Below are 26,858 nucleotides of genomic sequence, written 5' to 3'. Positions count from 1 at the left end.
TTGGCAAATCTTTCAGTGAGTAAGCATTGTAACAAGACAGTTCAGCAGATTCATCACCATTTAAATTCCAGATAAGCAAGATTAATGAGAGAATGGAAGTCTTGTAAAAATGAAACTAATTAGAAGGCTTCTGCTGGCCAATTGTAAAACAAGTGATAAGGATGCTCCTTTGAAATTTTAGAGTTCTGTAGCATTTAACAAAAAGTAATCATTATTACCGGAGAATCCAGCCTGCTCGGCATCATTTTAAAAGCCTCTAAGTAAATAGATTTTCAGAGGGAAAAAAAGAAGCTAAAATCTTGATAAACAATTAATGTCCACGCAAATGGATTCAGCTCGCGATAAGATCAAATCAATCAAAGCTTTGAACTGAGTGGGGGAGACCTACTTTGTACCGCACAAGGCAGTTTGAAGTTCCCAGCACGGACGCCATTCTGCTTTGGGCTGGCCCCCCTCTCTCTGCAGGCACAAAAGCTGCAAAAATCGAAGGGCATTTGCCAGCAAAACTATTCTTCTTCCCTTCTTGCCTGAAGGATAAGAAAACCTGTTAAGACGTCAGATGGGTGATCATCTAAACAGGTACGTAACCAGGAATTCGGAGGCAGCTAATTTTAAGCTGCCACCATCAGCAGGCTCCTCCCAGGAAGTCCCCCCTCTCGCCTTTCATTGTGTTGCCAAGATGCCTCCTCGGAGGGTGAGAACTTGCAAAACGCCAAGGTCACTACTGCAGGTGTTTGCTGGGGAAGTGGACTTTTCCCATAACAAAAGCTTTACAATGGGACAAAGCGAACACCTGAGGGCTGGGAGAAGGGAATCTATTGTTTAATTGAGCAAGGGAAAACCAGAGCTGGTTTTGCTTCTTCAGTTTCCAGATGGTGAATTCAATAAAGTTTTACTTTTGGGAATTCAAGGACCCCGAGAGTTCCTTTTTGGGGGGTTTGCTGGTTGGACTGTTGACAGACTGCTTTGTTTAAAAACCGAGTTGCCAGTTCCAATTTTGGTTGTTAAGTGAGATTGCCTATACCCAGGGATGGGATCCTACCGGTTCAACGAGAGAGAAAAAAGACAGAAAGAGATAGAGAGGGAAAGAGAGGGAGGGAGGGAAAGAGGGAGGGGGAAGGAAAGGGAGAGAAATAGACAGAGAGGAAGGGAGGGGAAGAGAGAGACAAAAAGGAAGAGAAAGGGAAAGGTGGGGAGAGAGGGAGGGAAAGAGGGTGGAAAGACAGAAAGAGGGAGGGGAAGAGGGGGAAGAGAGAGGGGGAGAGAAAGACAGAAAGGGAGGGGAAGAGAGGGGAAAGACAGAGAGGGACAGAGGGAAAGAGAGGGAAAGAGAGAGAGAGAAAGAAAGAAAGAGAGGTAGGAAAGAGAGAGGGAGAGAAAGGGGGAAAAGAGGGAGGGAAGGAAATAGGGGGGAAGAGAGAGAGAAAGAGAAAAGTTGATATTACAAAAGTTTTATTGTTGTTAAACATATTTCAAAAGCAGAAAAAAAATGAAGGGGCCTAAAAGTGCATTTATCATGTTTTCCTTAGAACAATTAGCTGAACTCTGCCTTGTTTATCATTATTTTAGGTAGTAAAACCTCAGTATTCAGGTCAAATTGCTGTGTTGGCACTTTGGGATAAATAAGTGGGTTTTGGGTTGCAGTTTGGGCCCTCGGTCTTTAAAAAGTTCCCCATCACTGCTATAGGGCCTCCTGCTTGAACAAGGGGTGGACTAGAAGACCTCCAGGTTCCCTTCCAACCCTGTTCTTCTGTTAATTCTGAAGAATTGCCACTGGAGCTATAGAAAGCGTGCAAAATGGAGGAACGGAAATGTTCAAGAGAAGCTCAAAACAAGAAGAGGCTCATTTTGAAGGACAGCAAAGAACAGGAGAGAGACAAATACATTCCTTCCATCTTTTACTGCTGCACTTTATTAATAAAAATATGTTTTCCACAGAAATATCACTTGAGTAGGAGAAATTTGAAGGGTGCAACCATTTTGTGGCCATTCTCTAACTCTGCTAAAGGAGACCTATCCGTGGGACTTCCATCCAAATACAGATTTACAAGCACTAGAAGGAATAGCGGAAGTACTTTAGTTAACAAAACAAAGAGGAAGTCAAGCTGTGCCGGAGATCAATATTAAAGCCTGCAGTAAAAGGGGAGGGTTCTGTAAAAGGTTCTCACAGGCCAAATTTGAACAAAGGAAAAATTGGTGCATTCATTGGTGCCTTTACTAAAGAAGACAGTGGCTTGGAAACATCTCCCCAGCCGATCGTTCATTTGGCCTCTACAAAAGCAGTGGATCCTATGGCTGACCTCCCCCTTGCAACTCCAGAAGTCCCTCCGCCTGGGTCCTTTCCACCAGTCTGTAGTAGGGGCCTCTCCGGCCCATCAGCTCCGTGTGAGTCCCCTTCTCCACAACCTCCCCTCCTTCCAGCACCACAACCTTGTCTGCATTCTCCACCGTCTGCATCCGGTGAGCAATCACCAGCACCGTCCGGCCTCCACTCTTCACAGACTGCTGGATCTGGAAAAGGAAGCAGTGATCCAGAGAAAATATTGGGTTCCTTCGATGCTCTAGTCTAGATAGAAGCTCCCTCACATTCCCACTGAAAAGTGTTTCTTCAGGTCTGCAAAACAGTTTGGCCCCAAAGGTTTCGCAGTCTGGAAACCAATTAAAGCCACCCAAATGAAGGCAAGTCTGGGTGTCTCAGGAGAATGGGGCATGATCCACTTTGGGTCAGTCACCGGGACCAGAAGTTTCAGATTCAACCTGGAGCCTCTCCTCAGGGAACTTCCCTCTCAGCAGAATGTAAGGAGCACAGAGGAGAAGCTGCCCCCCCCCATTTTCCCTTCCCTTCCCAGCATCACAATCTTGTGACAATTCACTGGCGCAAAATATTCCAATATTTGATTTTATTCTGTAATACTCTTTGCTGTTTGGCTATATTTTCTGATTTAATTTGATTTTGGTTGGTGTGAGCAGCTCAGAGTCAGTTTACGACCAGAGTGGCTTGTCAGGCTGGTAAAATCAATAAATATATTTACTGTACATCTGTTCAAATAAGCATTTAGATGCATATTATCTGCTCACATAGTGCTATTGTTCAATAGTTTTCACTGTACAGAAGCCAGTAGCTCTCGGAGGACTTGAGATTCAAATCATAATAACCCTTAGAAAACAAGCTGATAAAAGAAAAGATAATTCAATAGAATGACTCTAAATCAGGAGAGGGCACCCTGATTTTAAAGTCTATTTATCACCAAGATAAACTTGGAAGAAATTAGGACACGGCTGGTCAAATAAACCCGGTTTTACTATGCTGTCTCCTCTCAAACATTCAGATCAAGCCCTTCAGCGACCCTGCACTGGCTCCCCTTTGGTCTCCGGACGCGCTTCAAGGTGCTAGTCGTTACTTTTAAAGCCCTACATGGTATAGGACCTGGCTACCCTCCTGCCACTCACCTCCCAACGACCAATAAGATCACACAGGTTGGGCTTCCTCCGGGTGCCGCCGACTGGACAATGCCAGTTGGCGGCCCCCCGAGGGAGGGCCTTCTCTGTAGCTGCGCCAGCCCTGTGGAACGATCTACCCGTAGAGATCCGGACCCTTACCACTGTCCCAGCCTTCCGTAAAGCCACCAAGACCTGGCTGTTCCGGCAGGCCTGGGGCTGTTGATTAATATCCAGCCCCACTTAGACTGAATGGATGGTGTATTAATTTTAATAATTGTATTTCTTATCTTAAATTTTTTAAATGCTTTTTATCTTGCTTGTGAGCCGCCCAGAGTCCCAATCGGAGTGGGCGGCATACAAATTTTATTAAACTGAAACTGAAACTAAACTACTTTAGCCAAGGTCCACTCCCAGCCCCTCATGGACCCACACACAAACACTCACTGCATCGTCACTCTTGAAGTCCAAGGCACTCGTGGCTTCATCCAGCACCAAGACCTTCGGGTGACGCATCAGGGCCCGGGCGATGGCCAGCCGTTGCTTCTGCCCAATGGAGAGCTGGTCCCCCTTTTCCCCCACCTCTAAAAGAAGGCAAGCAAGAGAGATGAAGGAGATCGAGAGCAAAGTCCAGACCAACCAAATCTTGCTGCCCTAAAGGGATGGCAAAGCCATCAGTGGGAGAACAAGGCCAAACTTGAAGCTCTTTGAAGTGGGAGGGAGACATGCAGTTAGGACAGCTGGCTCTCTTATTTCCAGGGCAAAAAGTCCAGAGGAGGGGAAAAGACCCCTGTACTTTTTAACAACGGTAGAAGAGATTTTAGGACTCGTGATTTTTGACGGTGCAATCAGCTCTTTGAATTCTCTTTTCTGCATTAGTGGTTTAATGATATGACTACAATTAAAATAATCGGTGTAACTTGGAGCTTCACAGATGGTCCTAAAGTTACAAGAGCTTTTGTGTCAGGAATTTTCATTGCTAAGCGATGTGGTTGCAAGGTTGATGTTTTATGACCGCACTGCTTGGTGAAGACAATCCATGCCTTCCCAACGGCCATTGTTAAGATAATCTCACTGGTCATTAGGCAAGGATCTCCTGGCCATCACCTGCCGGCTCCTCACAAGCAAAGCCAGGAGGTTGGCTACAGGTATTTGCAGGTCCCGGGAGGCTCACAAGGAGGCTGGCAGGCAATAGGTGGCTGACGTCAGGGGTTTGGGGGGGGGGTTGCAGCAATACGACACCTTTTAGCCCCCGGAATGTCTGCTGCCAAGCAAGGTCGAGTGGGTGTATGGCCGAAGCAGCACATGCCTCCCTTTGTGGGTACTGGAGTCGTTCCTGCCAGGTGGGGGGAGATTTCCCCCAGCAACATGTGACCTCCCCCCCTGCCCGGCTTCCCCATTGACTTTGCTTGTGGGAAGCTGGCAAGGAAGATGGCAAAGGGGGGATGCAGTGCTTGTGGGGCACTGCAACTGTGGTTAAGTGCAGTGGTGGCCAAGCATCCAGACTGCGGGGGAGGGGCAAAGTCAGAACTTCAAGGACTAGTTGCAACCTCCGTTTGTTCGGCACCGCTGTAATTTGGAACGATAGCCAAAGGAATGGTCATAACATGAGGACTACTGTATATATTGCAACAAAGGAGTCAGGATTTCGCTTCAGAAGAATAAAGAATTAGGACTGGTGGGTTTACCGGGAGGAAAGTGGAGGTTTTATGTGAAGAATCAAAGGGGGGGGATTTTGCCCACCTGCATCAAAGCCTCCTTCCAGTTCACGGATGAATCCCAAGGCATCGGCTTCTTTGGCTGCTCTGATCACATCTTCCTGGCTGCAGCCTTGTAGGCCGTAAGTGATATTCTCCCTGATGGACCCAGAGAACAGGAGGGGCTCCTGGCCCACCAGGGCCACCTGCAATTGGACAGGGAGGCCTATCAGGACAGGGCTGGGCTCAGGGAGAAACTTCACTGATTTGATTGATTCCCGGAGGGACTCAGGGCGGCTTACAAACCAAAGGGAGGAAAAACAACTAACTAGCAACTACAGGAAGAATTTAAAAACAATCAACAGCCACACAATTCGAGTGGGGACGGGAACTCGTCAGCCCCAGGCCTGTCAGAACAGCCAGGTTTTAAGGGCTTTGCGGAAAGCCTGAAGGGTGGTGAGGGTCCGAATCTACACGGGGAGCTCGTTCCAGAGGGCCGGAGCAGCCACAGAGAAGGCCCTCCTCCGGGTAGACAATCGGCATTGGCCGGTAGATGGGATTCGGAGGAGGCCTAGTCTGTGGGATCTAATAGGTCTGTTGGAGGTAATTGGCAGCAGTTTTAGAGGTTTTATTCGACTTATATGCCGCCCTATTCCCGAGGGACTCAGGGTGGCTAACAAAACCAAGGGAAGGGGAGAGGGAACAATACAAAAGGGAAGCAGGCAGTCTCTCAAGTACCCAGGTCCGATGCAATGAAGGGCTTTATAAGTGACGACTAGCACCTTGAAGCGTATCCGGAGACCAGGGCAGCCAGTGCAGCTCGCGGAGGATAGGTGTAACGTGGGTGTACCGGGGTGCACTCACAATCGCTCGCGCGGCTGCATTCTGGACAAGCTGAAGTCTCCGAATGCTCTTCAGGGGCTGCCCCATGTAGAGCGCATTGCAGTAGTCCAGTCTTGAGGTCACAAGGGCATGAGTGACTGTTGCGAGGGCCTCCCGGTTCAGGTAGGGACGCAATTGGTGTACCAGGCGAACCTGGGCAAATGCCCCCCTGGTCACAGCTGACAAATGGTGTTCTAAAGTCAGCTGTGGGTCCAGGAGGACTCCCAATTTGCAAACCCTGTCTGAGCGGTGTACAATTTCACCCCCCAGCCTGAGAGATGGAATACTTGGCCAATTGTTGGGAGGAAAACACACAAGCCACTCGGTCTTGTCAGGATTGAGTGCAAGCTTGTTTACTCCCATCCAGACCCTAACAGCCTCCAGGCACTGACACATCACGTCAACCGCTTCACTGACTTGGCACGGGGCGGACAGATATAGCTGTGTATCGTCCGCATACTGGTGATATTTTATCCCGTGCCGCCGAATGATCTCACCCAGCGGCTTCATGTAGATGTTAAACAGGAGGGGGGACAGGACCGAACCCTGCGGCACCCCATACTTAAGGGGTCTACGGGTCGATCTCTGTCCTCCGACCAACACCGACTGCGACCTGTCCGAGAGGTAGGAGGAGAACCACTGTAGAACGTGCCTCCCACCCCCACCTTACATAACCGTCGCAGAAGGATACCATGGTCGATGGTATCGAAGGCTGCTGAGAGGTCAAGGAGCACTAGGACGGAGGCATGACCCCTGTCCCTGGCTCTCCAGAGATCATAAGTCAGTGCGACCAAAGCTGTTTCCGTGCTGTAGCCAGGCCTGAATCCAGACTGAAAGGAGTCTAGATAATCGGTTTCATCCAAGGACCGCCGGAGCTGAGAGGCTCAGCCTCATCAAGCACTTTCCAAAGTGGGGCTTGTTGATGCTCAAAGTTGACACTTATGGTGAAGAACACAGAATAACAGAGTTGGAAGGGACCTTGGAGGTCTTCTAGTCCAACCTCCTGCTCAGGCAGGAGACCTACACCACTTCAGACAAATGGTTATCCAACATCTTCTTAAAAACTTCCAGTGTTGGAGCAATCACAACTTCTGGAGGCAAGTTGTTCCACTGATTAATTGTCCTCACTGTCAGGAAATTTCTCCTCAGTTCTAAGTTCCTTCTCTCCTTGGTTAATATCCATCTGTTGCTTTTTGTCCTGCCTTCAAGCGCTTTGGAAAAGAGGTTGATTCCCTGTAGAGATTCTCAGTCATCCTGGTCTCGGTTGTCCTAAAGGGGCTTTTTCAGGAGGGAAATGGACTTTCTTGTTTTTTCTTTGGAAGATGCTTTGCTTTTCATCCAAGGAGCTTCCTCAGCTCTGACAGTACAGAGGGGAATGGAAAAAAGAAGGAAGCCCAGTTGTCTCCCGAAAGAGCCCCTTTGGGACAGGTTTCCTCTCTCTTCTTTCTGGCAGCCCCTCAAATATCGGAAGACTGTTATAATGTCCCTCCCAGTCCTTCTTGTAGTGGATCTGATATGCAGACATCAGTTTCCCCACATCTCCCAACTGAAAAGACCTTGAGCTCTTCTCCGCTCTTTTTAATTTGGAAGCAAAGGGGCAACACCCAGCCAGCCTCACCCGATTCTGAAAAGCTACGTCAGACCTTGTTGGCATCTGGATTAATTCCCGATCTGTGGCTGGACTAGAAAGGTCACCAAAACAAATCACATCCGGGTAACCTTTAGACTGTTGCCAGAGAAACGGTACGGCCCCATTTATAGATCACAGGAGATTCTAAGCTTTTATCTCAGGATATAAACCACGGATGCAGAATTTCCTGAATGCCCCACCTTTTGACTTATCAAGGAACATAAGAAATCAGAAGCCTTTCATTCCATGCATCTTTTACTACCATCTGCACTAGAGAACAGCTGGGCATCTTTGGAGATTTCAAGCACCTGTTTTGTGGCTCCCAAAGTTGCCTTAATGGCATCGCCTTCCCCATTCTCTGGGGCTTTTTTGCATGTCAGCCACACAATTCTCAAAATCAGAGGCTCTTACCCCGTTTTAGAGACAGGAAATGCAGAGAAAGCACTGAGTAGGCCAGGGGTGTCAAACACATCAGGGTTGTGTTTGACCTCAGGGGGCCGGGTGGAGGTAGCCAGGGTGGGCGTGGCCAGCTCAATGTCACTCATCGAGGCTCCATTTTCAGCCACAACGGCCCTTCCGGGCTCTGTTTTTGGCTACGACAGCCTCCTGCAGCCCTCTGCCAGTCCAAAGGGAGTTTGGGAGGGCCATGCGCAGCTCTTCCAGGCTCTGTTTCGGACTGCGATGGCCTCCTACAAGCCTCTGCCACACGGCCTCCCTGAGCTCCATTTTCCCTGGCAGAGGATTGCAGGAGGTTTTCGCAGCCCAAAACAGAGCCTGGGAGGCTGTGTGTGGCCCTCCCAACCTCCCTTTTGGCTGGCAGAGGCACCACAGGCAGGTCCTTCACTGTTTTCAGGGTGCGCCCGCGGGCCACATCTAAGCACCACATGGGCTGGATCCGGCCCCCAGGCCTTGAGTTTGACACCCTGGTGTAGGCCACAAAAATTAGAATTTTAAAACACAAGCAGACAAAAACTGCAATGCTCTTAAAGCCCAATCAGTCCCAGCCACGTCCTGCTAATATCACATGGCCCTGCCTCCTCTGCATCAACCCCCCCTTGCAAAACATCACCAAATGTTGCTTTTCCACCACCCAAGGGGACCCAGGCCTGCAGGTGAAGAGACTCATAAGGGACACTGGGTTGGTCTCATTCAAACTGCGTGGCCTAACATTTCTTCCTTCTCCATCTCCCAACCACTTTCTCTGCCTTGTTGAATCAACCCCCATTCTAGTGCCCAGAAACCCAAACATTTCAGTCCAGAAGAGGATGAACCTCAAAGGCTTCCCCTCACCCTCTGCTGCTCCCAACCAGGCTGCTCCCTCCTCTCTCACCTGCCTATGGAGATATTTGTGCTCGTATTTCCCAACTGAGACTCTGTCCAGCAGGACCTCCCCGGATTGGGGTTCGTAGAAGTGCTCCAGGAGGGCGACGCAGCTGCTCTTTCCACTGCCGTTTGGGCCCACCAAGGCCGTCACTTCCCCAGGGCGGAGCTCAAAGGAGACATTCTACGCCAAAGAGATACAAATGCATGCAAAAGGAAGCAGGAAGATGTGATGCTAATGAACGCACGTAAAGGCCAGCCATCTACAACTCAATCAACTTCTAAAAAAAGCCACATTCAACAGGCACCCTATGAACATCACACACAGAACAGCCCAAAGCACAAACTCTGCTGTGAGAAAGCTCCCTGAGGATGGGCTCCCGTCCGAGTCCAAAAGTTTGGAAGATGAAAACTCTGGTGCCAGTGACTGACCCAGATTGGATCCTACATATCTAGATCAGAGGTGAAATTCAGCAGGTTCGGACAGGTTCTGGAGAACTGGTAGCGGACATTTTGAGTAGTTTGGAGAACCGGCAAATACCACTTCTGGCTGGGGAGGGAATGGAGATTTTGCAGTATCCTTTAAAGTCTCAACATTCTTCCTTCCAATTTTCTTTATGAAAGTGAAAGGATTCGGCTGAGATTTGTAGAACACACAGCCCACTTGACTACGTTACTTAGCACCTTTAACAACTTCATTTGAGTGATGTACTGGTGGCGAGGTAGCACAGTGGTCAGAATGTAGTATTGCAGACAAACTCTGCCCACAGCCAGAAGTTCAATCCTAACCGGCTCAAGGTTGACTCAGCCTTCCATCCGTCCGAGGTGGGTAAAATGAGGATCCAGATTATTGGGGACAATAGACTGACTCTGTAAACCATTTAGAGAGGGCTGCAAAGCATTGTGAAGTGATATATCAGTCTAAGTGCTGTTGCTAGTGCTTCCTACTATTAGGGGCTCACACAAAGCCTTCCAGCTTCCCATAAGGTACCTTCAGGACCTGGATCTCAGGGCGGGAGGGATAGCAGAAGGAAACATTTTGGAAGGAGACGCGTCCCTCGAGGGTTTCTGGAGACAGCGTCCCTTCTGTGCGGACAGATGGCTCCCGGTCAAGATATTCAAAGACTTTCTCTGCAGCGCCCACATTGCTCAGGGCATCCCCGTAGGTGTAAATCAGGGCCTGTGGGAGGAAAAGGAAGGCGCAGCAACATTAAGACACGAGAGCATCTGCAAAGGGAGGAATACAGTCTGCAAAGGGAGAGTCTGGAAACTGTTCAAGGACATCCCAATAGGTGTGGAGTTGAAGTAGATGTTTCCCATAACTATGAAGACTTGTTTACGGGGACTACATGAGAGGCTGGGGGCTTGGCTTGGAAAAATATTGTTTTATTCTATGGACTGGGTTTGAGGACCTCAGAGTTAGTTTTGCTTCGACATTACCATGCTGTGTATTCAACAAACAGTAAGGTTTTTGGAAACAGAATGATCCTGAACTTTTATTTGGATTCTCGAGCTGGATGTTGACACTCCCACAGTGAAATTGATATCACTCCCATAAACAGACCCAGAAACCTGGATCTATAAGTAACGTTAAACATCGTTCAACACTAAAATTTTACCACCACCGTGTAGTGAATGGAATTGCTGGACGGAAATGCATTTTAGTTCTTGAAAAGGAAAGTAAAAGGAAAAAACGAAGTCAGAATCCAACTGCAGGTTGTCATGGAGGCAGGAGGGTCAAATGAAGAGAGGGATGAGGAATGTGGCAGCTACCGAAAAAATCGGCACGCCAATAACGGAGAATATTTGTAGCTCAGGGTTGAAATAAAGGGCTGAGCTTGCTTGTTTTCTTGCAGATGTTTCATTAGCCAAAGTAGGTAGCATCACCGGTGCTGTTGTCTACAAATGTTCTACAAAAAAATGAGCCGGCTCAGAGAGCACCCAGACCCTCAACCTGAAGTGCTCCAGAAAAGAACATGTTCAAATGTTCACCGACCTGTACACACCATCCCACATTTGTCTGGTAGAGGATGAAGGAGACCAAATTTCCTCCAGTCATGAGGCCGGTGTGGATCTGCTGGTAGCCACAGAAGAGCAGGATGAGCTTCATGCTCAACTGGAGGACCTGGAGTGGGAGGAAAACGGAAGGCAGTGGCTGAGAACCCCGCTTCTCTCCCATGCCATGGGGTCTTCTGTTTCTCCTGGGTGGGCTGAGTGGGCTACATCCGTCAATGCAGAAGCCCTTTCGTTTCTATATGAAATAACACTGTACTGCTAATACACAAAACCTTTGCCAGAGCAATCCTCGAATACAGCTCGTCTGCCTGGAATCCACTCCGTATATCGGACATTAGTGCAATCGAGCAGGTCCAGAGGTATTTCACGAGAAGAGTCCTCCACTCCTCTGCTCACAATAGAATCCTTTATGCCACCAGGCTCAAAATTTTGGGTTTGGACAATCTGGAACTATGCTGCCAATGGTCTGACCTAAGCATAGTACATAAAATTATCTGCTACAACATCCTACCTATCAACAACTACTTCAGCTTCAACCTCAATAATACTCAGGCAAACAGTAGATACAAACTCAAGGTAAACTCTTCCAAACTCGATTGCAGAAAATACGACTTCAACAACAGTGGTCAATGCCTGGAATGCTCTACCTGACTCCGTTGTTACATCCACAACCCCCCACAGCTTCAACCTTCAACTGCCTACTATAGACCTCCCCTAAGAGGTCTGTAAAGGGGGCGTGCCTAAGCGCACCAGTGTGCCTTCCGTCCCTGCCCTACTGTCCCCTTTCCTTTGTACTCATTTCCATTGTTCATGTCCATGTTTATACTTATACCTGTCATCTCATAATGTTGGACAAACTAAATAAATGAATAAAAAATAAATAAAAATCTCTCTCCAAAACGTGAATGTGCCCTACCAACTGGCCTTCCCTAGGCAGGGACCCTCAACTCTTGGGCTGCAGCCCACTACTAGGCCACGGCAGGGTTGAAATTGGGCCGGGGGAGAAATGGGAAAATGTGAAGCTCCACTTGTGTGAGCAGCAGGCATGCAACTACACCTTGTAGTAGCCCAGAGAAGGAGATCGTAACAGCATGAGTGCAAAGGTAGAGTAGAGAGTTTCTTAAAAATCCTTAATATAGAAAACAGATCTCTGGTTAAGATTCATTTCTGCCCTAATTGAATTGATTGCACGAGTTGAAGGCATTTCTAATCCTTAATTTCTATACAAAAATACTATTAACTGTCAAGTGTCCATTGCTTTGAGTCTGGATCAATTTGGTAAAATTGGAGGAAGAAACATCAGTAACTTGTGCTATGCTAAGGATATTAATCTAAGAACCAAAAATGCACAGGATCTGTAAGCCCTAGTAAAATAAAGTGAAAAAGAATAAGGAAAAACTGGCACTAAAATCAAATATAAAGAAGACCAAACTAAGGGCCACAGGTAGAATAATAGGACAATGGAGATGTTGAAGAGGTGGACGGCTTCTGCCTTTTAGGATCATCTAACCAGATTAAAGGAATAAACAGCAAATTAAAAAATAAAATATAGGTAGTTCTCGACTTACGACCACATTTGACACCAATATTTTTGTTGCTAAATGAAACACTTAAGTGAATTTTACCCCATTTTATGTATGACCTTTTGTTCCACAGTTGCTAAGTGAATCACTGCAATTAAGTTAATTATCCAGGCATTAATGGGGAATCTGGCTTCCCAATTGACTTTGCTTGTAAAAAAAGTCATAAAAGTTTATCTCGGATTTCCCTGGATGGCATATCCACTTCCTCTTTGACCTTTGGCAGTTAAGAGGAATTTAATTGAAAAACATTCTTGATTGGCAAGTCAATGCTAAGAATTGTTATGAAACAGAGTACATAAAATCTTGTGAGATTGGAGACAAAAACAAACATTTTCCAAACTTTTCAAGCAAAGTAAGAAAAACTCGCAACACTTGGCAATCTCCTAAAATCTGAGCCATATTTTGATCTTGAGTTTTTTTGACACCTACAACAGGAAACCCCCACAGGTTGGGAATCACTCAGGGATGGGCTGCTGGGGGTTCGCAGGGACTGTAGCTAAGATTCTGTGCAGTTGGGAGAACCCCCAAATCCCACTGCTGGCTGGCCCCGCCCACCCCTCCCCTCTCCTCCCAGGAGTCCCCATGCGACCCGTTTTGGAGGAAGTACAAGACACACACGGAGGCTTGAGAAGGGTGGAAAACGGGCCTAATGGAAGTTCGGGAAGGCCTCCGGAGCCTGAGGAGGCCGTTGTCACCTCCTGGAGGCTCGAAAAAAGCCTCCAGAGCCCAGAGAGGGCAAAAACGCCCCCACCCTACTGTGATGCAGAAGGGTGACTAGGCCACTCCCACCATGGCCACGCCACGCAGCAACTGGGCAGAGAACCCCTTGCTAAAATTTTTGAAGCCCACCCCTGGAATCAGTCATTAGAGGATCTAGGTCAGGGGTCTCCAACCTTGGCAATTTTAAGACGTGTGGGCTGCAACTCCCAGAATTCTTCAGCCAGCCATGCAGTCTTCAAGTCTTCAAGTTGCCAAGGTTGTAGAGCCCTGAGTCCCCAAGAACTTACCCGTACAACAAATAGGTAAACGATCCTATCCAAGTCCCTTTGGTTCTTCAGCCGGCAAGTGTCCCCCAAGGATGCCTCGTAACGCTGCGACTCCTCCTCCTCGGTGGCAAAGCTGCGCACGGTCTCCATGGACGAGATGACCTCACGCACCACCTCCTCTGAACAGGCCACGGAGTCCTGGATGGCCTTCAGCAAAGCCTTGATGGACCATGAAGGAAGCGGCAAAGTCAGCCTCCTGAAAGCCGCCTTGGACCAGGCATCCTGCCAGTGGTGGCCTACCCAAACCAAAGTCCAGTGGCCTCGTTCTTAGCGGAAAGCCCCCAAAAATGCTTCCTTCCACTCCACCCCATTGGATTTTGTTTCTTTCTCGCATGTGACCAACTGGATGCCAGAGGAGAAGCTAAAGAGGGAGATGTATTCTCCCACTGTGATGCTTCCTTCCCACAGCCCATGGGAGAATCTCCCCTCCATGCACAGAGGGGAGCTGAAATCCTCCAGGAGGCTCTAGGAACATTGGAAAGCAAAAGCGGTGCCTGCTAAGATGATTTCACCGGATTTCAGCTACCAGACTTCAGGCAGCTCTTTTGCTCCATCCTATAATGGCCTGGGAGATGGTGATTGGGAGTTCCTGGAGGGCAGCCATTGGCCAAAACAATTATGAAAGCGTCTTGCTTAACAACCGTTTCGCTCAATGACCAATTCTGGTCTCATTTGGGATCATAACTAGACACCCATTTGCTTTTTCCCTATATTTCTATTTCACAGGTGGTATTCAGGAGGTTCTGATCAGTTCTGGAGAACCAGTAGTGGAAATGTTGAGTAGTTCGGAGAACTGGTAAATACCACCTCTGACTGGCCCCACCCCCATCTATTCTCTGCCTCCGGAGTTTCAGCAGATCGGGGGAAATGGGGATTTTGCAGTATCCTTTCCTTGCCACTCCCACCAAGTCACACTCACCAAACCATGCCACACCTACTAGCCACGCCCACAGAACTGGTAGTAAAAATTTTGAAACCCACGACTGTTCTATTTTCCTTTAAATTGGCTTCCTCATCCTCTTTTTCAGCTACTTCTCTGTCTCTCCTTGTAGCTACTGGCATGAAGTAATCTCATCCTCCTTTTCCTGTCTTCCCTTGAGGACAGGGATAGGGGTGCACACGCACAATCCCTTTCCTTTCAGCCCAGGAAAAGGGGAAACCAGGCTACACAACCAACGACTCCTTTTGTGCAAGCCACACAGACAAAGGAGTGGGGTTGGATCACATGGCCACCATCTTGCCTTTTCTGGCCCTCTGGAGATGCCACCGTCTTCTGGTGCTACTCAGCTCCCTTAAAGTCTCTTTTTTCTTCTGTCCTCTGGCTTCTTTCTCCTTTCTCTGAACTGGCCCATTCCCTCCCTCACCCAAGTTGGGGCTCCTTCCCCGCCTGCAATTGGCCGCAGAAACCCGGAAGTGTCCGCCATTCCCTCTAGGCCACCCTCTGCCTCCATGATCCCTACCTGACGACGGACATCATAGACCTTCTGGACGGCCATCATGAGTGGGGTCTCGATCAGCATCAGCAGCGTCAGGCGCCAGGACAGGCCGATCATGAATACGTAGAGCCCAACGGCCTTGATCAGGGTGCGCAGGAAGACGTTGGTGCTGAGCGGCACCGAGCAGCTCATCATAGTTGTGTCTTTGGAAAGGCGGAAGGCCAGCACCCCTATGGACAAAGAGACATTGTTCAACAAATGCCACACACAGGAAGGGCGATTCTGGAGAAAGTCCCCCCAGGAAGGAGAGGGCCAAGTCCTTGACACGGTATCCAATGACAGCAAAGAGTATGCTCTTTTCTCAGTTGCTAAGACGCTGAGCATGTCGATCAGAAAGGTCGGCAGTTCGGTGGTTCGAATCCCTAGTGCCGCGTAACGGAGTGAGCTCCCATTACCTGTCCCAGCTTCTGTCAACCTAGCAGTTCAAAAGCATGTAAAAAAATGCAAGTAGAAAAATAGGAACCACCTTTGATGGGAAGGGAACAGCGTTCTGTGCACCCCCTGCATTTAGTCATTCCAGCCACATGACCATGGAGACGTCTTTCGACAGTGCTGGCTCTTCGACTTTGAAAGGGAGATGAGCACCACTCCCTAGAGTCGGGAATGTCTAGCACACATGCTACCTCAGTAGAAGTAGCCTGCAGTACTGCACTCTAACCACTGTGCCACCATGGCAGCTTCCTGTTTAGGACCTCACCTGTTTTCACCTCCTGGAAGAATGCCAGGTCTTGCCGCACCAGAGAAGAGAAGAGTAAGTTGCGAGTCCGGATGACCATCCGGGAGATGATGAACGTGAAGAGCCCCCCACGGCAGCTGGCAAAGGCGGAGCTAGAAGGGAAACAGCAGTGGGGATTGGTTCCTGCTCCACCAATGGAAACTGAGTCACAGCTCCATGCATGAACCCCTACTGGATTTGACCCGGGTGCAAAAGGAAAGACATTTTCCCACGGACAGATCTATCCCAATGTTTGAGGTTAAATTACAGGCAGTCCTCGAGCTACAACAGTTCACTGAGTGACTGTTCAAAGTTACAAACCCCTGAAAAAAAGGACTTGACCGTTTTTCACGGTTACAACTGTTGCAGAAGCTTCGGAAGTGACTCCTATTTATTTTGATTTCTTTTTGCTATAAGTAGTAAGAGCAACAATTTCTGTTATTTAACCATAGATAAAACAAATCCCATATTTCAAAATCTTTAGTGTTTTCTTTCTCTTTCATTTCAAGCGTTAGTTTATCCGTTTCTGCACATTCTAGTATTTTATTCTCTTCTGTAGGGATCTCCACACCCTTCCAATGTTGCGCAAATATAATTGTAAGCATCATTAACGCATGTAGTTTCCCTGAAAATAAGACTTCCCCAGATAATAAACCCAATCGGGCTTTTGAGCGCATGCGCTAAAATAAACCCTCCTGTTGGGATCCGTGTATAGGGCAGTTATGGCTGCCTGAAAACACAGGCCCAGAGATGGATGCTACCATGAGATGAACAAAAACATTCTTATTAGCAATATGTAAAAGCTTTCCTATTAATTAACGTGCACAGCTGTACCAGCCTCTGGCATGTAGCAGTTAGCCAGCACTTCAAAGGGATGCAGGAATGCGAGATGCTCGCGTCTTCCCCCACTCCCCCCACCTCTTCCTTCACTTCCCTCCATCTTTTATTTATCCCTCCTTTTCTGCCCAGAGACGAAGCCTTTTGCCATGCTACAATGTTATTATTGGACTTACTTAATTATGTGCCTTTTGATGTAATTTGTATACACCTTCTCTTTGTTTGGAACTAATAAAAGAAGCCCCCCGGGCATCGCTCGGGGCCAAGCTTCATCTCAAGAAGGATTTGTCCGGTGTCTTTCTTCTCATTCGGCTACAAACATCAGTGGCCCATCAGAAGCATGAAAAAGCTGCACCCTCCCCTGAAAAGACGCCCTCCCCAAAATATTTAAACGCATGTGCAGCCGGTTCCCGCCATTTCCTCTGGTTGGTTGCCCCACAAACAACAGGAGGTGAGGCGAGGCTGGAGGGGGGGAAAGGAGGACGGAAATATGTCCCATGCACCCCACACGCCCTTACCTAACGGCCGCTCCTGGAACCCCAGCCACCGTGCTCCTTCTCTCATGCTAATGGCCGCTGCAATAAGAGCGGCAGGCCCAGCGACGTGCAACACAGCAGCGGCCATGAGGTGACCATGCTCACCTCCTCCTGCACCTCAAAAACAAGAAGACCTCCTTGGAAATAAGGCCAGGCGTTTATTTTGGGGGTCAAAAGTAAATAAGACCCTGTCTTATTTTCAGGGAAACACGGTATATTTTTTGGGTATGATACCCAACAGAAATATTGGGACACGTGATCAAAATTCAGATGCTTGGCAACTGACTCCTATTTATGACGGTTGCTGTGTCCCGGGGTCATGGGATCCCCTTTTGCGACCTTCTGACCAGCAAAGTTTATGGGGAAACCAGATTCCCTTAACATCTGTGTTACTAATTTAACAACTGCAGTGATTCACTTAACAACAGCGGCAAGAAAGGACGTTAAAATGATGCAAACATCACTTTAACAACTGTCTCGCTTAGCCCCATAAATTTTCGGCTCAGTGGTAGTCGTAAGTCGAGGACTACCTCTACTTCTGACGGATGCTCTTCCCCCATTTCAAAACTCTTTTCCTTTTGAGTTTAAATCAGCAACAAGATCCCTGACAGAAGCCAAGAACAGACCTTCCCTTAGAAAACTTTTTCCCCTCTTTTTGGAGATTCGTCTTCAAGCGAAAGGCAGGGACAGAGCACAAGTTGTAACTGGTTATAGGCTTCTGCCAGATTGCGAAACAAGCAGCTAAGGAGAAACCAAGGGCTCCTGTTTCCTTCAGGAGGACTCTAGAGGATACCCTGATTGTTCAGACTTTTCTTGAAATCCTAACATTGGGCGGGTGCAGCTTTTTTTTTAGGCTTCTCCTGGCTTTTACTGGCAAGCCGGAAGGGAAAAGGCAACTCCCCTGGGATTAAGTCAGTATAGTGGGATTCACATTTTTTTTATTACTGGTTCTGTGAGCGTGGATTGGTGGGAGTGGCAGGGAAAGGATACTGCAAAATCCCCATTTCCTCCCGATCAGCTGGGACTTGGGACACAGAGAATAAATGGGGGCAGAGGTAGTATTATCGGTTCTACAAACTATTCAAAATGTCCGCAAACAGTTCTCCAGAACCTGCTGAATTTCACCCCTGCAGCAAAGATGTTGATGGGGCCTGGAATAAGCTCACCTTCCAAATGAGACCAGGCAGAGAAGAAAGATGGCCGTGGAAAAGGCTTCTGCATCATATTTGGTGCCCAGGATGTCAATCAAATGCCCGGTGTAATAGGGTAGGAATGTTTCTCCTGCAGGAGAGAGGAGGTGATGTAGGACCTCAATCAGGAAAGGCAACTTACACACACATAAAAACACACACATACACAGACACATCACATTTTCCCTCCAAAAAGAGGGTCTTATACATTGAATACAGCATTTTTGGCCTACCGAAACCCCACCTCCTTTGCAAAAATGTCCATGCATAGCCTTTAGGAGGCTTCCAGAGTGCTCCTAGGGGCTAGGGAGGGCAAAAATGAGCAAAAATGTGCTGTTTTTTGCTTGTTTCCCCCCCCCCAGCCCCAGGCACACTCTATAAGCCTCCTAAAGGCTATGGATGCCCTTTTGGGGGGGGGGGGAAACGAGCCTGTTTTCGTGAAAATCAGGCCTTTTTGGGAGGTCTGCAGAGTGCAAAAACTTATTTTTAAAATTTGCCTCTTCAAAATCTTGGTGCGTCTTATACTCCAAAAAATACGGTACTTCAAGTTGTACCTCTGTTTTGTGAAATGCAAGGGAACCTTGAACTCCTGCCCTGACTATAGAAAGAATGGGGCAGCCCCTCAGGATGGGAGGAAAGCTGCTGGAATTGGACACTGAAAGGGTTGAATGGGGAGTTTGGAAGATCCAGGGCCTCTCTGTATCTCTTTTCATCCTGGCACATAGGACAAACCCTGGCTGAAACCAAGCAGCAGGTTTTCATGCTAGAATTAATTTTAAAAAATGCATTAAATGTAATATGTTGCTGCATTTATATGATACAAGGTGCATCGAAGGGTTAACATAAACAGATTCATATGGAGCCCTTGTGCTCGTGGGGCCCATGGGGAAGGGCACAACAGGCTGCTAAGAAAGCTCTCATTCGGGCTTCATTTATCCTGCAGCACAGAGAAGGATTGAACTCAGCACCAACTCACCAATCACCGCCAGGATGAGGAAGAAAAAAGCGCCAGTGAGATACAGCTTGTCTGGACCGAAAAGTCTGAGCATCTTCCAAAAAGTGGCCTTGTCTTCTTTCCGGGACTCCTCTGTGCTTCGCCCTCCTGCCAGGATCCCCCAGAGGAGCTGGGAGAAGCCCACCGCCCCATAGATTGCCAGCCACCAGGACCAAGCGGCCGAAGAGACCAGGAGGGGAGGGTCCCCAAGCCAGTGTCCCACCAACAGGTACAAAGGGGGCAGGATGCTGACAGCAGCCACCGTGGAAGAGGACATCGGGGAGGCCCCACCCACGGAGAGCAGGGCCCTGACCCCCCAGAGAACCAGCAGGCGCAGAGCGGCCTCCAGCCAAGCCGCTGGGACCCCCAGGGGGACCATGGAGGGGCCCCATCCAGCCAGCAGGGAGAGCAGGATTCGGTCGCAGAGAAGCAGGGGAACGGCCTGAAACATGACAGGGACCAGCATCTTGCTGACGGGCTCTGGGGAGAGAGGGAAAGATTACTGGTTATCTGAATCGGAGGATTGTGGATTTAAGAGGAGGAGGAGGGGGGGAGAGGAGGAGGAGGAGGAGGAGGAGGAGGAGGAGGAGGAGGAGGAGGAGGAGGAGGAGAAGAAGAAGAAGAAGAAGAAGAAGAAGAAGAAGAAGAAGAAGAAGAAGAAGAAGAAGAAGAAGAAGAAGAAGAAGAAGAAGAAGAAGAAGACCACGACGACTTCCTCCCAATGTTTTACCACCCAAGATCCGGCATCTAATCAGCTGACTTCCCAGCAAAGGATTCCATGGCTGCAGCCGAACTATCCATATTCTGAGTGCAGGAATTCTCGGGACAATTTCGGAAAAGGTCACATTGACACTAATTTTGGCTTCTTGGGTTACAGGGCCGCTTTCTGGTTATTTTAATTTGAGATGCCTTCTGCCGTCCCAGGAGCAGCCCGGCACTGCTGGTGAAGGCTGAAATCAGAAGAACGGAGTGGGAAGGGACCTTGGAGGTCATCTAGTCCACCCCCCTGCTCAAGCAGGAGCCCCTCTACCATTCTAGACCAATGGCCGTCTAGTCCTTCCTTACAAACCTCCAGGGACGGAGCACCCACCACTTCTGGAGGCAAGTCGTTCCGCCGGTTAATGGTTGGGAGACTGTCAGGAAATTCCTCCTTAGCTCTAGGTTGCTTCTCTCTCTTTTCAACTTCCTTGCGAAGAAGCCCCAGAGCTCCGGCAGAAGCCTCGGAATCTCCAGATGGCTCCTTTGGGCTAGTAAAGGATTTCAATCCCGCTCCCATCCTCCTAAAAAGGATCCCCAAAGCTTCGATCCCGCGCAAAGCAGGACGAAACGCCTCCGGGTTAGTTCTTGGCAGGGCAGGAAATCGGGGATCGCTGCTCAGCTGCTTAAAGGAGGAGGTGGACTGCGCTCCCCCTAATCCGCGCCCAACAGGAGCAGCCCTGCTGGATGGGAGTGATGGGGAGTGGAGTCCCCCGCACACCCGGAACCGCTCGATTGCCCCGATGAATGCAACCCTCCGCCCTTTTTCCAGCCTCTCACCTTTCGGCCGCGGCCGGGAAAGTCCTTCCATGGCCGCCCTTTGGTCCTTCTTGATCTGAAGGCTCGTTTTAGAGCCGGGCCAGGCTTCCCTCTGACCCCAAAGCTCCCCGCACCCACCGCCGCCTCCTCCTCCTCCTCTGCAGAGCGGAAAATCCCCCAATGTGGCTCTTTTGCTTTCGGTTTGCGCCTCCTGGTGAAAGTCCCGGTGCCGTCGGCTTTTTTCTCTGTGTTGCCTTGGTTGCTCCTGGGCCAATTCAAAGCGCTGCTCATCACCCATCAGGCCTTTCGTGGTGGAAGGCCTGGATCCTCGAAGGACCCCATCTCCCGTCGTCTCTCTCATCGGGAAGAGCAAATGCACCCTAGATCTCCTGGAGCCACCCCAGCCTCCTGCCCTCTCAGTTGTGTCCTCTGGAACAGGGGTCTGCAACCTTGGCCCCTTGAAGCCTGGAGGACTTCAACTCCCAGAATTCCCCAGGCAGCAAAGCTGGGAATTGAAGCAAAGCTGGCTGGGGGATTCTGGGAGTTGAAGTCCTCCAGGCTTCAAGTGACCAAAATTGGAGACCCCAGTAACATCACCTGCTGGGAGACATTTTAACAGATTAACAGATGGAAGGGATCTTATAGGTCATCTAGTCCAACCCCCCCTCAAGCAGGAGACCCTACACTATTTCTGACCAATGGCAGTCCAGTCTCTTCTTGAAAGTCTCAAGGGATGAAGCTCCCATAACTTCCAAAGGCAACTTCTGTTCCATGGGTTGATTGTTCTCACTGTCAGAAAGTTCCTTCTGATTTCTAGGTTGAATCTCTCCTTGATGAGTTTCCATCCGTTTTTCCTTGTCCAGCCTTCAGGTGCTTTGGAAAATAGCTTGACTCCCTCCTCTCTGTGGCAGCCCCTCAAATATTGTAACTCTGCTATCATGTCTCCCCTGGTCCTTCTCTTCACTAGACCAGCCATGCCCAGTTCTCTTAACCATTCATCGTTCATCGTATGTTTTAGTCTCCAGTCCCCTAACCATCCTGGTTGCTCTTCTCTGAACTCTTTCTAGAGTCTCAACTTTTTTTTTTATAGTGTGGTGAGGGAAACTGGTTGCCATATTCTAGGTGTGGTCTTACTAGGGCTTTATAGAGGGGTATTAGCAGCTCACTTCATCTTGATTGTATCCCTCTGTTAATGCAATTTGGGATGGCATTTGTGGGACCCACCATCCAAAGACCTCACAGTCCAACCCTCTGCTCAAGCAGGAGCCCCCATAGCAGCAAAGCTGGCTGGGGAATTCTGGGAGTTGAAGTCCTCCAGGCCTAAAGTGGCCAAGGTTAGAGACCCCTGCTCTGGAACATCACCTGCCCAGGGGAGACCCTTGTGGGACCCACCCTCCAAATGCCCTTTTCAGACCTCCCAGTCTTCCCCAGAGTAGGATTGGGGCGTCTTTGGAGCCCCCGTGGATTCCCCCCTCCCCCCACCGAATGTTAGTCGATTTCCTTTTGCCTCAGCAGTTTTGTTCCTTTTCACTTGGCTTTTAATTACAGGTAGTCCTCGACTTACAAATGGTTCATTTAGTGACCATTCAAAGTTTCAACGGGACTGAAAAAAGTGGTTTATGACCGCTTTTCACAGGTTTGTTTGTTTGTTTATTGGATTCATATGCCGCCCTTCTCCCAAAGGACTCAAAGATGGAACAAGACGGCCTTTGTAGATCATCCCCGGGATCACTTGATCAAAGTTCAGACTCATGGCAAGTGGTCCATATTTATGACCATCGCTGTGTCCCAAACTCACCTGATCCCCTTTTGTGACCTTCTGACTAGCAAAATCAGTGGGGAAACCGGATTCACCCAACAACCAAGTTACTGGCTTATCAACTGCAGTGATTCGCTTAACGACTGGGGCAAGAGGGGTCGTAAAATGGGGCAAAACTCACTTAACAAATGAGGACACTTAGGAACAGAAATATGGGGCTCAATTGTGGTTGTAAGTCGAGGACTACCTGTATTCTAAGCTGCCCAGAATTTTTGTTCAGTTTTGTGTCGCTTGGGAAATTGTGCTCACCTTCCCCCACTCAGAAACTCTCCTGTTATTCCAGATTTGCTTCCGTGTGTTGTCACTTCCGGGTTACTTGGGCCGTTTTTTGCCCTCCAGAGGCTCCAGGGAAGCCTCCTGAAGCCCCTGCAGGGCCTCTGGGGGAAGAAAGGCCATTTTCGCCCTCCCCAGGATCCTAGAAAGCCTCTGGAGCCTGGGGAGGGCGAAGAACGGGTCCATCGCGGGCCAAAAGCAGGGGGGGATGGCGGGGTCCCGTGCACATGTATGCGGAGTGGTGGTGGTCACCCATGCATGCATGCAGAGGGTCGTGCCCATTGAATTATGGGTGTGGACATGCCCACGCATGACCCTCTCCTGCGCTCCCCCACTTTTGGCCCACAATGGGAAAAAGGTTAGCCATCACTGGTCTACATCATTTCTGACAAATGGCAGCCCAATCTCTTCTTCCAGATGCCCTTTTAAGATCTTGGCCCCCCACTTGGAGTTGACAGAGTGCCAGTCCCTCAAGGTCTCCAGGAGTGTCACAAAGTCACAGATGCATTTGCAGCCTGTTTTCAGCGGTTTCGTAAAAGCTTTGTGCAACTTCAGCAGCTTGTTGGCTCAAGGAAGGAGAAAGTAATTCAGCATCTCAAGTCCCATCACATTTCCATTGTTCTTTATTTACATTGCCTCCAAAGTGAAAATTCAGAAAAAAGAAAACCGTAATCTTAAAATCAACCACGTCCTTTATGACTCAGAGAGGGTCTTTGGAAGGTGGAAGGAAAAGGGAAGCACTTGGTACCTTCTTAGCTGAAAAGATACACGTGGGGTGGGAGATCATCTTCCCTTCTTGGCTAGGAAAGCAATGCCAGTTCTTTTTTTTAATCACCTCCCAAGGAATAATGTGAATTCTTTAAAAAAAATGAATAAAAATAATATTACAGCCTTAACCTTTGCCTTTTGCAAACTTAATAAGTTTATATAACAACTTTTTCTAAACCACAAAATCCAAAGTGAAGGTATCATGTTTTTCTATCTCGAGAACAAAGTCCAGAAGCGATTTCCAACTAGAAACAAAACTGGATGTATTCTTGTCTTTCATTAAAACACTTAATCTGGCCATTCTCACTGCTGTTGATGTGGAAAACAATGAAGTTCTCTCTGTTTTTAAAAAGTTTTCATCTTTTCATCGTTAAAAGAAAGCTATTTTTCAAGTTCTTGACCTATTACTTCTAAAAAGCCCTATCTGATTTAATTTTTATATTCCTTTTGAGAATCTTGTGTATTAAACCATGAATCTTTCTCACTCCAATATTTTAAATTTCTGTGCAATTTTTAACAAATCATTTTATTATTAATCAACAGGAAGGAAAGATTTGATGTGATCAGCAATGCAGCCCCATTGCTAGTTCCCCAGTTCCTTGAGATCTCCAAGCCTATTCACATAACCATTCTTTTAAAGGACTTCTGGAAAGAGATCAAGGATGACAATCACAGCAGAAAAGGCCCTTCTCTGGATCCCACTACATGTGACTCCTTAACAATCAAGACCCACAACTTGCCTCTTCTGCTAGAGCTGGTGGGGTGGACGGATGTGATTGGAAGAGGGGGTCTCATTCCACGAAGGGCTTCAAAGCTCCAAAACAGGGGCCTGAATTGGACCCAGAAGCAAACTGGCAATCAATGCATCTTGTGGAGCAGAGATTTAAGGGGTGTCATTCCTGGGGCTGCATAATAACTGCCCACATCACCAATTTTGCCCTAGCTGAAACCCTCCAGATGCTCTTCTAGGGCAGCCCCATGTAGAGTGCACTTGAGTAGTCCACCCGGGATGGTTATATACATTTGACTAATATATCAATAAACTCTGGGCCTCCCTAAGGAAGGAGTCTGGGGGTGCATATCTGTGAGGGAGGGCTGTGCCTGGAGAAAGAGGCCCCAGAATGCTTGGGCAGGGCAGCTCCCTCCCCTTCCTCTGATTTTCATAGGCAAAGGCAGTCCTGAGCGGCTTCAGTCTGTCTCCTGTTTGGCTCCTTTCCAAAATCCTGGCTCAGGAACCAGCCTCTCATTTGCCAGGGATTCTCCTGACCCACAAAGGCCAGATTCACACAGTGGACGTAACTGAGTCAGTCACGAACCTAAGGGATACCTTTCTATAACCTCCTCACATTGGGTTACCTGCAACCTTGGTGAATTTTACCTTCTGGGACTTGTGTATATTGTGTGTGGATCCCATTTGCATGAGATGCTGCACCATAAACCGACCAGTTGATTAAAACAGACGAAGGTTTTACGTCTGCTGTGAACCCAGAGAGAAAAGGGAGGACCTGAAGGGGAGGCTCATCCTGCAGACGGCCAGTTTCCAGGGACTCACCAGGAATCGGAAGGTCCCCCTAATGGCCTCGGCCTTCTTCAGGGGTAGAAATACAGACGGGTGAAAGGGAGGCAGAAGGTCCCTCGGTCAGCCAGAGCCTCCGTTGGGTTCTGCTTTCCCTGCAAGGGCAGCCAAGAAGTCAGGCTGGAAGGAGGGAGGAAACTTTCAGCTGGTTATTTCTGCAGAAATAGAGAGTCTCCCCTTTGGGACAGAGGACCAAATCTAGCATGTTGTGCAAAACACGGCTCAGATATTCACACAGAAAGTTTGTTATTTACAAGAAATCTATGTGAATTCTTTCATAGGATTAGTGTTCACATCTGATAATTTACATTTGTCCTTTGGGGCACAAAATTACATTTGTTGTACTTAAGAGAGTGAAACCTTCCTATCCTTTCATTGTCAGGACTCGCCCGTCGCAGGTCTGTAGTTTGTCTGTCTCACAAAGAGAAAGGGAGCTTACACAATCCAGCAGCTAATTGGATCAGTTCCATCTTTCGCTGGCTTCTTTCTACATGATTAGGTTAATTTCTGGCTGGCTTGGTGCTTAAAACAGTATTTGAGACCTTTTCTTCTGATGGGATGTTTTTTCCTTCCCTCCTTTGCTAATTGAGAGGAGAAACGGCAAAGCTGAAGGCCAGCAGGGGGCGCCAATCTCCAGCTCATTCGTGTTTCTGGAAATTCTTAGGGCTGCCTTGCTGAGACTTTCTGGATCTGACACATTTTGAAAGATTTATATTCTTTATATATATAGAACATATATTATGTTCTATATTTTACATTTTTGAGCTATCAAGCTATCCCCTCCTCATTCCCACAGAAAGGGCCTAATTTCCACTCTGTACATGCTCTGTGGAAAGGTGACTGCAGAAGAAAGATGATTCAAGCCCTGAAAAGACCATTGGATGTTTCTCATACTTTGTTCATCATATGAAATGTAAAATCTACTGAATTTGGGAATCATAATAACTGTAATTGGAAGAGAGATTTATTATTTTAGTCCAAGGGGCCTCCAGAAGAGCCCCCAAAGGAGAGAGCAGCCATCTTAGTTTATTGTGGGAAAAGAGAAGAGTTTGGAGCTTCCTAAAGATTCATGGCTTCCCCAGAGAAGAAAAGGAAACAGGGAATTCATATATTATATTTGATACCTCTGGCATTTTCCCCTAGAAAGAAATATCTTCGCCTTGAAGATGCCACAAAAAAGCCTTTGTGCATTTTTATTCAGAGCGAAGATCATTTAGGGCGTCTGAAGTAAAACACAGAATCATAGGACTGGAAAGGACCTCAGAGGTCTCCTAGTCCACCCCTCAGATCAAGGCAGGAGACCTAATACAATCCCACTCTGACAGTTCTCCAGCCTGTTTTTGGAAACTTCCAGTGAAGGAGCACTCAGAATTCCAGGATGTCAGTTATTCCACTGAGTAAATTGTTCTAACAGTTAGAAAATTTCTCCTTACTTCTAGGTTGGATCTCTCTTTAACAAGCTTCCACCAGTGGCTTCCATGTCCTGCTGCCTGGGGCTTTGGAGAAGAGCCGAATCCCTTCTTCTCC

The 26,858-nt window shown here is 48.2% G+C and overlaps 4 protein-coding genes across 7 annotated transcripts in view; 2 read left to right on the top strand and 2 right to left on the bottom strand.

Annotated features, from left to right (window-relative positions):
• The window catches only part of LOC116503374 (major histocompatibility complex class I-related gene protein-like), a 556,717-nt gene that overhangs the window by 176,407 nt on the left and 353,452 nt on the right, over positions 1-26,858 (bottom strand). The window lies entirely within an intron of this gene.
• The window catches only part of LOC116503386 (H-2 class I histocompatibility antigen, Q9 alpha chain-like), a 504,076-nt gene that overhangs the window by 390,585 nt on the left and 86,633 nt on the right, over positions 1-26,858 (top strand). The gene's annotated exons all lie outside the window — the stretch shown is intronic.
• The window catches only part of LOC116503420 (major histocompatibility complex class I-related gene protein-like), a 465,627-nt gene that overhangs the window by 422,887 nt on the left and 15,882 nt on the right, over positions 1-26,858 (top strand). The gene's annotated exons all lie outside the window — the stretch shown is intronic.
• LOC116503447 (antigen peptide transporter 2-like) lies at positions 1,908-20,994 on the bottom strand. The gene is made up of 12 exons (XM_032209857.1): positions 20,917-20,994; positions 19,363-19,860; positions 18,363-18,477; positions 15,806-15,936; positions 15,073-15,278; positions 13,574-13,771; positions 10,964-11,092; positions 9,959-10,147; positions 8,978-9,151; positions 5,182-5,341; positions 3,886-4,022; positions 1,908-2,511 (listed from the first exon to the last, which is right to left on the bottom strand). The coding sequence occupies exons 1-12, from the start codon at positions 20,945-20,947 to the stop codon at positions 2,290-2,292; spliced, it is 2,190 nt and encodes a 729-aa protein (XP_032065748.1). The 5' UTR covers positions 20,948-20,994; the 3' UTR covers positions 1,908-2,289.

Source organism: Thamnophis elegans, chromosome 2, assembly GCF_009769535.1.
Source record: "Thamnophis elegans isolate rThaEle1 chromosome 2, rThaEle1.pri, whole genome shotgun sequence".
Classification (NCBI taxonomy): domain Eukaryota; kingdom Metazoa; phylum Chordata; class Lepidosauria; order Squamata; family Colubridae; genus Thamnophis; species Thamnophis elegans.
This window is presented reverse-complemented; position numbering and strand designations above follow the sequence as displayed.

Bases quoted from the DNA above. Each gene is read 5' to 3' on its own strand.
- LOC116503447 (XM_032209857.1), bottom strand. From the start codon at position 20,947: ATGGAAGGACTTTCCCGGCCGCGGCCGAAAG. The intron at 15,279-15,805 runs GTGAGGTCCTAA...CTTTGTCCATAG, and splicing joins CTTCCAGGAGGTGAAAACAG to GGGTGCTGGCCTTCCGCCTT. The intron at 11,093-13,573 runs GTAAGTTCTTGG...CTCCCACTCCAG, and splicing joins TTTACCTATTTGTTGTACGG to GTCCTCCAGTTGAGCATGAA.